This window comes from Marmota flaviventris, chromosome 1 (genome assembly GCF_047511675.1).
Source record: "Marmota flaviventris isolate mMarFla1 chromosome 1, mMarFla1.hap1, whole genome shotgun sequence".
NCBI classification, from domain to species: Eukaryota; Metazoa; Chordata; class Mammalia; order Rodentia; family Sciuridae; genus Marmota; species Marmota flaviventris.
The window spans coordinates 188,204,107-188,216,695 of NC_092498.1; the positions used below are offsets into that span (position 1 = coordinate 188,204,107).

General features: G+C 34.0%; 1 protein-coding gene across 1 annotated transcript in view; it reads left to right on the forward strand.

Moving 5' to 3' along the window:
* The window catches only part of Cmc1 (C-X9-C motif containing 1), a 79,006-nt gene extending 67,380 nt beyond the window's left edge, over positions 1 to 11,626 (forward strand). The window contains exons 3-4 of the mRNA XM_027932372.3: positions 8,423 to 8,513; positions 11,434 to 11,626. Of these exons, the coding sequence (XP_027788173.1) occupies positions 8,423 to 8,513; positions 11,434 to 11,554 (212 nt within the window). The 3' untranslated portion in view covers positions 11,555 to 11,626. The remainder of the gene's footprint in view (positions 1 to 8,422; positions 8,514 to 11,433) is intronic.
* Positions 11,627 to 12,589: the final 963 nt, after the last annotated feature.

Sequence of the window (12,589 nt, forward strand, 5' to 3'; positions counted from 1 at the left end):
GCCAGCAAGATAATCATCTCTATTCACTCTGCTGCCGCCATTATATCTTATTATATTCTCTCTCCTCTCTCTTTCACTATTAAGGACCTTAGTGATTGCAAGGGACCGGCGAAACGTCGGAGGAAGAGACCACCAAGAGACTGTCTCATGCAACAGCAAAAAGGGTTTATTTGGAGACCAGCATGCTGGGGCTCAGAGCTCACTAGAACAAAAAGCGATAGAGCAAAAAGCGATAGAGCAAAGAGCCCTGAGAACAGCTTAAGCAGAGCTTATATACTTTTCTTGGAGAGGGCAGGGAGGGAAGTTCATTGAGGGGTCAGGGCGAGTGGGCAGTTTGCCTGCAACCGAGTGAGGGAGTGCATTCTGCAGTTTGGCAGTTGGGGACGGCACATTCTGGGAACAAGATTAGCAAACAGTTCTCAAGATTTCAACAGTGTTTTGTTAAGCATACAGAAAAACGGAGTGACAGGTACCTATTTTATTAACCTTTCAGTGATGACTTGGGGCCATCCCAAATAATCTAGGATAATCTCCCTATTTTAAGGTCTTCTGATTATCAACCTTAATTCTATCTGCATTCTTAATTCCTATTTGCCAGGAAACCTAATATATTCACACGTTCCAGGAATTATGACTTGAATATCTGCAGGTGCTATTATTCTGCCTAACATAGGCAGAAAATGGGGGACAAAGGAAAAAACCCTCACATCTCAAGTATGTTGAATGAAAGCTAAAAAATTTGAAAAACTACTTTTTTTAATCTTCATGAATGATGTACATTACAGAATTAAGTGAAAAATGATGTAATAATGAAGGTTATCTGATTGTTGCATCATCCTATGCAGTTCCATTATTCTATAACTGACAAATCATGATGCAGTAATGCCTACAGTGAAATAAACTGTGTCAAGATATAGGGAAAATAAGATCACCATTTTATATTGTTTCTTAGCTTTCTACAAAGATACAATTAATCTATTTGACAATTGCAAAATAGAATGCATTTTTATTAGAATTATATCAAATTCCCCCTCCCTCCCTTCCTTCTTTCCTTTGAGAAGGAAGGAGTCATAACATTCATCCTTGCAGTATCAAAACAGCATCTTCCGACTTGCTTCAGATGCATGGCCTATACCTACTGGACAACACCATTTGGATGTTTCACAGGCCTTCTACTGAACGTGGCCTAAACTCATCATCATCTGTATTCATTTTCCTCCACTAGTTCCAACCAAAACAGCAAGATCATATATTTCTTTTTTTGATGTGGGTGTGTTCTACATATATCAGTGTTTTTGATTGATTGATTTTCTAGTTCTTTGTATCTTCAAACTGCTGTTAGGCATCCAACAAAATAATTAAAAGTTCTCCTTGACTCTGACATCTATTACCCTCATGATTAATTATATTCTGAGTCCTGTTAATTCTCTCATATTTCAGTTGTATTCATCCGTTTCTGTCCATTCCCTCTTCCTCTGCCATTTTAGCCTCTTTGCCATCTCTTGCTTGGGTTATTGTACTAATCTTAACCAGTTTTTTTTTTTTATTATATTGAGTCCTGTTTTCCCCTGTCTAGTCTCCAGTTTTCTGCAGAAGAAAATATTATGGTGCTATTCCAGTTTTAAAAACTCTTCTGAGGATTTCCATTGCCCTTAGGATAAAAGCCTAAACATTTTAACCATCTGAAGGTCACCTTTGGTGCATGTCTTTCCTTTTTTACTTCATGTCCACCACGTGTACATGGACACACACACAACCTAACAATGGATGTTGCAACCATTCTGAATTATTCCCTATAACATACCCGGCCTGTTCATCTGCAGTCCTCTTTCCTGTGTTTGTCCCTTTGTCCAGAATACTCTTCTTCTTCTTCTTTAGCCACACACTATATAGATCTTAGTTGAAAGTACTTCCTAGGGGCTTATAGTCCCATCTATTCAGGAAGCTGAGGCTGGAGGATCCCAAATTTGAGGATAGCCTGGGAAAATTAGCAAGACCCTGTCTCAAAATAAAAAGGGCTAAAAGATATATAGCTTAGTGGTAGATTGCTTCTAGGTTAAATCCCCGGTAACTAAATAAAGAAATTAATAAAATAGAAAAAGGCCTGGGGATGTAGCTCAGTGGTAAGAGCACTTGGCATAGCATGTATGAGGCCATGGTCTTAATTCCAAATACCACCAAAAAAAAAAAAAAAAAAAAATGCTGCATGTGGGAAGTTTCTCTTGAATATGTCTGGGGTTCCCATTCTATATTTCTACCTCTTCACCCCCACTTCCCTACACTTCAGAGTAGGTATGAAACTCAACTATTAGCACTTTTTAATTACCTGTCTGCCTCAGGGATTTTGTTAATTCCCACAGCAGGAACCCTTTGTCTTGTTCAGTATGGAAACCTCCAAACTAGCACAGTTCTAGGCACAAAGTAAGTACTTTGAAAATGGAGACTGAATGACTGAGTGTCTATGAATCTCTAATAGAGTACAGAAAGAATATAGGAACATAATTTATTGAATCAGCTAATACATATAAAATATTAATTAACTCATTGGACTGTGCCTTGTGCATATCAACTGTGTTAGCTTTTGTTGCATTGTGAAGACAGGAATGTAGGTGATTTTTTTTTTCTTTTGTGCTTTACTTTGGAAAGTAAAGAAAAAGCTGATGTAATACTTCCAAATGGATCTGTTCTTAAACATTAAGGTAATATCATGATTTGACACTTTCTCATCTGCAGTATCATATTTATATTCAAAAACCGAAATGTTTTTAAAGTTATCAATGCAATGAAGGAGGTCTGTTGTCTTCGGGCACTTTGTGCTTTACAACCTCCAGAAGGGATGATGATTACTGAGACAGCGCTTAGGCATTGTCTCCAGGGACTGACATTAGACTTCTCACTACAGAAATCTTCACATAAAAAGATAACCTTTCTTGAGAAAATTCAATTTTGGATTTAAATTTATATTACACATTTAAGATTATATATACCTTTGAAAGGAAATTTTACTAAATGTTGGCACCCAGATTCTGCCCAAATTGTATCATTTTTAGTCTTATATTTTTAAAGCTATTTCTGATTCAATACTGATCAAAAGATCTTTCATACATTATGTTTAAAGTAGTTTTTTAGCTAAGTGTGGTGGTGCGTGCCTAAAATCCCAGTGTTTGGGGAGGCTGAGGCAGGAGGTTCACAAGTTTGAGACCAGCCTTGGCAATTTAGGGAGACCCTATATCAGAATAAAAAAATAAAAGACTGAGACTTTTTATTGTTTTATAGTTTTATAAACTACCATATATAAATTTAGAACTTCTGTGTTAAGAGTGCCCCTGGGTTCAATAATAGATTGCTCCTGGGTTTTCTTTTTTTTTTTTTTTTAAATTTTTTAATATTTATTTTTTAGTTTTCGGCGGACACAACATCTTTGTTTGTATGTGGTGCTGAGGATCGAACCCTGGCCGCACGCATGGCAGGCAAGCGCGCTACAGCTTGAGCCACATCCCCAGCCCCGCTCCTGGGTTTTCAATCCCTAGCACCAATAAATAAATAAGTATATAATAAATAAAATTATTTAAATATTTAAAATAATTTAAACATTTATAAATACATAATAAAGAAAAATACTTTATTCTTATCCAGTTTCATATAGGGAGAGTTTTGTACTTAAGATTTTCTTTTTTTTATTTGTTATTTTTAGATATAAATGACATTATGGTGTATCTTGACATATATATACATATATACATACATGGGGTGCATCCCATTACAATTTTGATCCAATTCTTGTGGTTGAACATGATGTGGAATCATACTGGTCATGTATTCCATATATGAGCGTTGGAAAGTTATGTCCGATTCATTCAACTGTCTTTCCTATTCCTTTCACCACTCTCTTCCTTTCATTCCCCTTTGTCTAATCCAATGAATTTCTATAATTTTCCTCTCTAAACTCTTTTGTTATGGGTTAGTATCCATATATCAGAGAGAACATTCGGCCTTTGGATTTTTGGGACTGGCATGATATTCTCCAGTTCTATCCATTTACCAGCAAATGCCATAATTTCCTTCTCCTTTATGTCTGGGTAATATTCCACTGTGTGTGTATATATATGTCACATTTTCTTTATCCATTCATCTGTTGAAGGGCGCCTGGGTTGGTTCAATAGCTTGGCTGTTGTGAATTGAGTTGCTATAAACATTAATGTAGCTGTGTCACTAGAGAATGTTGATTTTAAGTCCTTTGGGTATAAGCCAAGGAGTGGGATGACTGGGTCAAATGGTGGTTCCAGTCCAAGTTTTCAAGATTTTCATTTGTAGAGGATATGTTATGAATTTGGATGATTTGGAAATTTACCTTGCCATGAGCTTTAATAAGCAGAACCTCCTAAATATGTTTCACTTAATTTGACATTCCTAATTTAAAGACAAAAGCCACTGTGGTGTTGGTGTAGTCTTGGAAATATTGTGTATGACTTGTGTGCAAAATTTCTACATTATATCCAGATAAATCTTTGCCTTTTGAAATGTGGGAAAAAATAAGCATTTAAGAAATACTGGTTAAGGAAAGAAAGCTACTGATAAGTTACAGATAAGTGCTATATCTAAAGATAGTTGTGAAAAAAGTTCATTTAAAAAAATCACAAGGGAGATATCTATAAACAGTGGTTCTAGTCAGAGACATGAAATAATGGGGATTTTTTAAAAACTTGGGATCTTTTGAAACTCATTTCTCAATGAATGCTTTATATCTAACTGGATAACTGTATTTGCAAAATAATATGTTGTGTGAAACTCACTAAGTGCAGAGAAAAATGTAAAAGATGAAGTGGCTGTCTAATATTTCTTGTTTCACGCAGAGTTGTTGCTTGATAAGTACTTATCTTTGGCTTAATTAAGGAAGCTTATAATTAAATATTATAATATGTTTAAATATTAAAAAATAGGGACTGGAGTTGTGGCTCAGTGGTAGAGTGATCACCTAGCATGCACAAGGCACTGGGTTCAATCCTCAGCACCACATAAATGTAAAATAAAGATATTGTGCCCACCTAAAACTTAAGAATAAGTATTTAAAAAAAATATTAAAAAATATTCAGATGTACCATAAATTGACTTAAAACACAATTAATTTCAATTCATTATTTTGGTATTGCTTTTACATAGTTTTTTAACATAATTTTTACATCATAAATTTTTTTCAAACGGTAAACTAGAAATTTTATTTTACTAGTATCTAATTGCAATATGAACGATTATTTTTGCCTGTTATAATAGATTAAACTTTCACTGTTTTCCTAGATGTTTTTAATCCAAATTTTATTATATCCAAAGAATGGTTTTAAAAATGCTTTATTATGTAGTATTAAGTAGTTTCTTTGAGAGAAATGAAGGTTGTACAAAAGAAAAACACAGAATTTCACATTCTTGATATTTTATAGAGAAAAGATCTTGAGTACACATTCCTTTAAGCCTTAGAGTAACTTAATACTTTCTCCACATTGCTACTGTTACTCTTTACTGATACTTATTTTCACTGCCTTATATTTAATTGAATGAAATTTTATTTTCATAGTGTTTAATGGCAACTAAATAAATTTTTGGTAGAGTCAATTGTACATTTTCTTTAACAGTTAACATAAAATTGAAAGATGTAAGCAATTTAATTGTAAGAATTGTTTCAGAATACCATTTTAGAAATCAGTTTGCAGTATTAGCAACATCACTATTATATGAATATATGCTAATGTAGGATGAAAGAAGAATCCTCATTAAAAATCTGGTTGCTAAACAAATAACAAAAACCTTATAAACAGCTTGAGGCTTTGGGTCAGTCACGATTACTCCAGAAGAGATTTGGACAAGTGTGAAAATATATAGGCTATGCCTTTAATGTGATCAGAACACATAAATACTATCTTCCATCAGTTCCCTAACAATGGCATTTTTAATTAATATTAGGGAAAACATCTTTTTCCCCACAGTTTTATTGGTGCATTATAATTGTATGTAATGGTGGGAATTGTTACATTTTCATGTATACACACAATATAACAATATAATTTAGCCAATATCATTCTCCATTATATCCCCTTTCCCTTCTCCTCTCCCTCTTCCTTATCTCTTTCCTCTACTAATCTCCCTTCAGTTTTCATGAGACTGACCCCCGCCCACAACTTTCTTTTCCTTTTTCCTTTCTAGCTTCCACTTGTGAGAGAAAACATGTGACTCTTGACCTTCTGAATTTGGCTTATTTCATTTAACATACTGGTCTCAAGTTCCAGCATTCTTATTTTTGACTAAAAAGGTAGACTTTTGATACAGTCATTGTGTTTGCTTTCCAGAAAAGGACTGAAGTTTGGTCAGCTAAGATAGTTTTTTTTTTTTTTTCTTTGTTGTTTTTAGATGACAGTAGAATTTATTTATACTGTACATGCACGGAGTACAACCCGGTCCAATTAGGATCCCTTTCTTGTCGTTATGCATAATGTGGAGTTATATTGGTCTTGTATTCCTATATGAGCAAAAGAAAGTTATGTCTGATTCATTCTGCTGTCTTTAGGATATTTTCTTTAGGCAGCATTCACGATGCTATTATCTGTCTCCTAAGTAGGTATAACAAGATGACAGTAAGGGTGAGGTGGTACAAAGGAATCCTCCTCCTTGTTTATCACCACTACCAAACATGGCAGTTCTCTTAAAGAAGGGTTTAGCCAACTTAGTCAATTCTGGATTAACTTTGTGTATATATTTCCTTTGAGTATTGCACATGCTTTTATTTGGGAGATAATCTTAACATTTTGATGTGGCATTGGAAGTAGAAAAATTAACATGTAGGGAAAGAGAGGAATTCCAGAGTGAAAGTTAATGGACTTTTTGATAGCCATGTGACTGCTCCTTAGTGTTTCCACTGAAAGTGAATTGGCTGCAGGTCTGCTTTGCTTTTGGAATTGTAGTAAGTTTGTAGTTGAAGGACATGAAGGAATTTCCCTTGGATTGTGTGACCTGTATGCCTGGCTTATCTGCACAGGAGCATTTATAGTTGGGAAAGAAGATATTCAATGAAGTTAAGTCTATCAGGCTGGCTTGGGAATGAAATTAAATAGTGGGAGTGCTAACATTATATGAACAAGAAAAGCAATGGGAGCTAATTCTGTGTGACTGTGAAGGGGAATAGTACATATCACACATGTTATCATGCACATTAAATTATTTGAATTCAAATCATTTCTTGCATCCTTTGACCTTGTTCCTATTCCATATTCTTTTTTTTGCAGAGTGTAGTTAGGTTGCTGTGGGTATACATCTATGCTATAGTGCTTTTGTTCTGGTAAAGTCCTTCTAATGAGTCTTTTACACACTTAACAAATCTCAATCATTTTTGGTTGTTTATGATTTAAAAGTATTTTTGTTACTTATTATAGTATGTAACTCATGGAGATTTCTAAAGTTTCCTGTCTGTGTTTTGAAAATCATAAGTAATTTATGTTCCTCAGTAACTGGAAGGATAATGCATAACTCAAGGAATGAGGGAAATCTTGATCATATAAAGTTATAAAAGATATTAAGGAATTTTTTTTTTTCCTTTTGGTCTACAGCTTCTTTGTGAGACTGATGTCGTGTTTTACAATCTGAAATGGAAATGGCTGATTACTTGATAGCAAGCAGATTAGAGATAGCACAGCCTAGAATTGGATCAGCCAGTGTCAGAAGAAAGGGCCAGAATAGTCCAGGAAGATGGCTGCAAGCAAAAGCACACTGTAATGTGGAAAGGATAGTAGGATTGATTCTGACCTAACTATAAGACAGAGTAGCAAGTGGCCCAACTGTGGGGAGAATATGGTGCCAAACTTAAGTTGATAGTCCTGAAAAGACAGATACCAAAGATGTTAGTGCAATTTAAAAGGTAAGATAGTGGAATGGGAATCTAACAGAAAACCATTTGAAATTTCTGGGGAATCAAGAGTTGACTTGAGAATGAAATATTAGAAGTTACGGTACCATTACAAGCTTATTTAAAAGAAAGGGGATCCTTTCATGCCATCAGGTTGGGATCCACCACCTCAGTCATGTACTGAGAAGATATACTAAGCCTGGACATCAGTGTCTAGAAACAATTTCCCTTTGACTCCTTAAGTATTTAATTCCCCTAGAATATGCCCTTTCCCTACTAGAAATGCTTCTGAGAATCTACATTCTTTCTCACCTTTACCTCAGATGTCCTGTCTCCCTTATCTCAAATATCATTTATTTCTACAAAGTGAACAATAGTCAACTTATTCTGCCTTTTATTAGTGTGCATGTCTTTTGTTGAACACGTACTATGTGCAAGGCACAGTTTATGTAATATTGTTAATAATTTAGAACTATTAAAATTTTATTGATATAATTACAAATTATATTTCTGTTTCCAACTTTTAAATTTCAGATTTTACAAAATGTTGCAAGGACTCTGGCATCCTCATGGTAGTAAAATGCCAGAAAGAAAATTCTGCATTGAAAGAATGTCTAACTGCTTAGTAAGTAGTTACTTCAGTGTTTGTGTGTGTGTGTGTAAGAGTGTGTTACTTAACTCATTACAGGTAATACATTCTGTACATCCCCTAACCAAATTCTTCACCTTTTTGGCTGAATCTAAAATTACACTATGTTGAAAATTTATTCTAAAAGGAAAAAACCTTGCATATTTGTTAAACGATTTTTTCAAGTTGTCTGTCAACATTGTGTCTGATTAAAAATATGTCAGCAAACAAAAAATATATGACTTAGCATAACACCTAACAAATCTCTTTTTGTCAACAGGTTGATTTATAGAATTCAGTATAGACTGATTTTTTTGTTTATTTCATCTAGCAGAAAGAAACTGAATTTAGAATATCTTTATATTGTGATTTATATAATTTTAACTTTTAGAATTACAATAAATCACATGAAAAACACAAAATTTAGATTTTTTTGAAGTTAATCAATTTTTAAATAGCATTTTAATGTTATATTCACCAATATCTCATTGTAGTTCCTTTAGACCTGAAGTGAAAATATGCATGCAGGTGCTTTCTGTTTTATCTCTGTTCTATTATCCACATTATTGACAGATAATATTGCAGAATATATTAAAGTACTATTGATACTTGTGAGATCTTAATTTTGGCAAGCTCTTATTTACTTTTATACTCTGCTTTTCAAGCCTCTGAACTATATGTATGTGTCAGTATGGCTTGATCTTTCTTAGGGGACTAAATAAAATAATAATGATCTGAATCCCATATTTTTAAAATAACAAATTACATGTACATAAACTTACAGGTTTAGAATGCTATAGATGAGACTGTAGAGATGATCTAAATTCATCTTACATTTATAGATGAGGAAACACTCAATATTCATTTTTTCTCAAGTTAATATCAATAGCAGCTCTTTACATCTGGGCCAGAAACAGTACTAAGCACTTTACTGTAAAAGAATTCATTCTCTGATGTATTGTTCTTCCAATTTTGTTGCTGGTGCATCTAAGAGATATTTAATAAATAATCACTTAAACTTCATGTGTCTGAACTTGTTTTATATATTGATGAAGAATTTTTTACCTCTAGTTCAGTCATCATAATAATTACCTTGACATATTATCCCACCCTCCAAATGGGCTGGTTCTAGAGCAGAGTAGACAGAAACACAGACTGCAGAGAGGGCAGCCTGAGGGCATCCTGAGCTCAGCTTCTGAATCAGTGAGTTTAGCTAGCCTTGTAAACTTGGACAAGATCCCTCACTGTGAGAAGGGATGCCTCTCCTGGAGTGATTGTGAAGTACTCTATGTGAACACATTTACCCCGGTGCCTAGTGTACGAGGTACTCAGTAAATGTTAGCTCTTATTGATCTGTACTTGTTATTAGATTGGTATTTATTTTGTTACCTGAATATTAATCATAGGAATTTTATTTCACATCTGCTAAAAACAGGAAATAATAGGTTCTAGTGGATCTGGGGAAGGGGTCTAGAGAGAGGCAACTGCTTCTGTTGGTTTAGGAGAGAGAGAAGCAGTGAAAGAAATAAAGGATGTGAATGGAAAGTTATTAAGAGAAATTGTACTTTAGATCCAGAATACTCAAGAAATATTGTCATCTTTGAGTAAGAAAGTCTCTGCTTTGTTAATTACTATTTGACATTCCATGAATGTAACCACTATTCTTAGTGACATCTTGAAATGTTAATGGTTTGTGCTCCTTTATTTCTACCTCATCTTCATTTATTCCTTGACATACTGTGATCTGATTTCTGCCCTGACTCTACTGAAATCTTATTCCTAAAGACTCTAGTTAAATCAAACAAATAGTGCTCTTGGACTTGACCTTTCTCTAGCAATCACTTCTATTGTTTGGATATTTTGATTCTCAAATATTTCTTTGTACTTCCCAATCTTTTTTTCCCTTAACCTACTGCTTAAAGTTCATATTTCCCTGGGTTCTCCTCTCATTCTTAATTCTGAAGAAGTTCAGTTTGTACCTATGGATTAAATCACTTATAGATAATGAAATTTTTCTGCTTTCTTCAGATAACAAACTGAACCTGACTCCCTTTCGCTCTACCCACATCATGGGTCTTTGTAAATTAAGAGAATTGTCTGCTAACTCTAATTGGTGAGTTCCTATGTCTCACCAAATCTAATTTTTTCTTTTCATTTTTACAGCTGCTCATTTGGCCTAGGCCCTCATTCATTCTTGCCTGGATTACTCCTGATTCTAACCTTGCTGCTGCCTTTTAGCCTATCTGCAATATGCTGACAGATTCATCCAAAGACACAAAATTTTCTGTTCATCATGTTCTGTTGCCTTCAGGATAAATTTTAATTTCTTTGTGTGGTATAAGTGGCCCATAATTATTTGGCCTTGAACATTCCATGCTTGTGTCAGGCCCTTTCTGCTATGTGTAAGCCACTGTAGTGGTAGCAGTCACCTTGCATTCTTCATGCATCCCAGCTTTTCCTCATCTGTGTGCCATTTATATGGATTTCTGTTGGTTCTACATAATTCATCTTAAGCATTTCTTCATGACTTCTTCCTCATGTTTCTGTGCTATCCTGGGTTGTATCTGTCACAACAGTTTTTACACTTAATTGTAGTTCAGTCTTCACTTGTCTGCCCTGTAATACCATAGGTTCTTTGAGGATAGGAGCTGTGCTTCTCATTGCTCAAATCTGTGATAGTACCCTGTATAAAAGAATCTTTGTATTAATATGTACAGTTAAAAATAGAATCTTTAGGTCTATATGTTTTCATTAATTTGATAACTTAATGTTCACACTGAATTTGTGACCAATATATAAAAGTTTACTTCTAAATAAAAAAGTCTGCTTCTGAAGATTGAACCTGATGTACTAGATATCTGAATATCATTGTTTACTGCTTATAATTAAAATTGAGATTTTCATTTCCTTCTTGTAGCTACAATGATCCAGCTTTTTATGAAGAATGCAAAATGGAATACCTGAAGGAAAGGGAAGAATTCAGAAAAACTGGAATTCCTACTAAGAAAAGGCTACAGAAGCTACCTACAAGCATGTAGACAGATATTAAAATGACAGGAATCTCATATTCACAAAAGTCTTTTATAATATAAATCATCTGAAATAATGGACTCGAATGTGTTTGCTTTATTCTAATTATGAAAATAATTTATAAGAAATAAAGATCATATTTCAAAGTTGATTTATTAAATATGGGATGGGAGTAAATACTGGAATGAAATATGGTTTTCCTGATCATTCTGAATTTTTCACAAGCTTTTCCACAATTATAGTTCTATGAACAGTGCTATTGATTTCCAGAGTTCCACATGGACTTTACCTTCTTCCATCGTATAGGGAAAAAGCTAATCATAGGGATCAAAGTATTAAATGAAAGCAGAAACCTTTAAAGGTGTTGATAATAACTAAGCAGTATAGCACAATGGCTAGGAACCAGAATATTGAAGTTTAACAACCTATTGACTGTTTGCAACTGTCAAAATGAATCTCAAAAGCTATTGTGAGAATTTGTTGAATATAGCAAGTGTATATCTTGTATGGGACAGTGCTCCAGATGTGGTAAACACTTTCTAATTGGTAGTGTTAGTAGTACGTAGTAAGGCTTATCTGAAAGCATAGATAAGTATATATATGTATTTTACTTACATTCTTTGATGGATTTTTTTTTCCTGAAATTGTTTTTTGATCAAGTTAATTATGTTAATAACTTGATTATTGAAAATACTTTTTCTTTTTAAAAACTCATCCTTAGGATGAATAAACACCTTGTAAAATAGTGGACTCAGAAAGTTAGTGTAATAAATTTCTGTCCCAATGCCATAATTTGGGCTCAGGCTGATATTATATTAAAAAGCCATCCCCCCCACCCACAACCCCAGGAGCTATTAGCTGTGCACCACAGCCACTATAACCAGTTTACAGATAAGTAAATTTTCTGTTTCCACATAGTCCTCATTAAAATCAAAACCAGAAACTTAATTACAAAACAAGATTTAACTTTGGTCCCAAACCCATGAAATAGCTGACTTAGGGGAAAAAAAGGACTTAATAATTTAAATGCAATACAATCAATG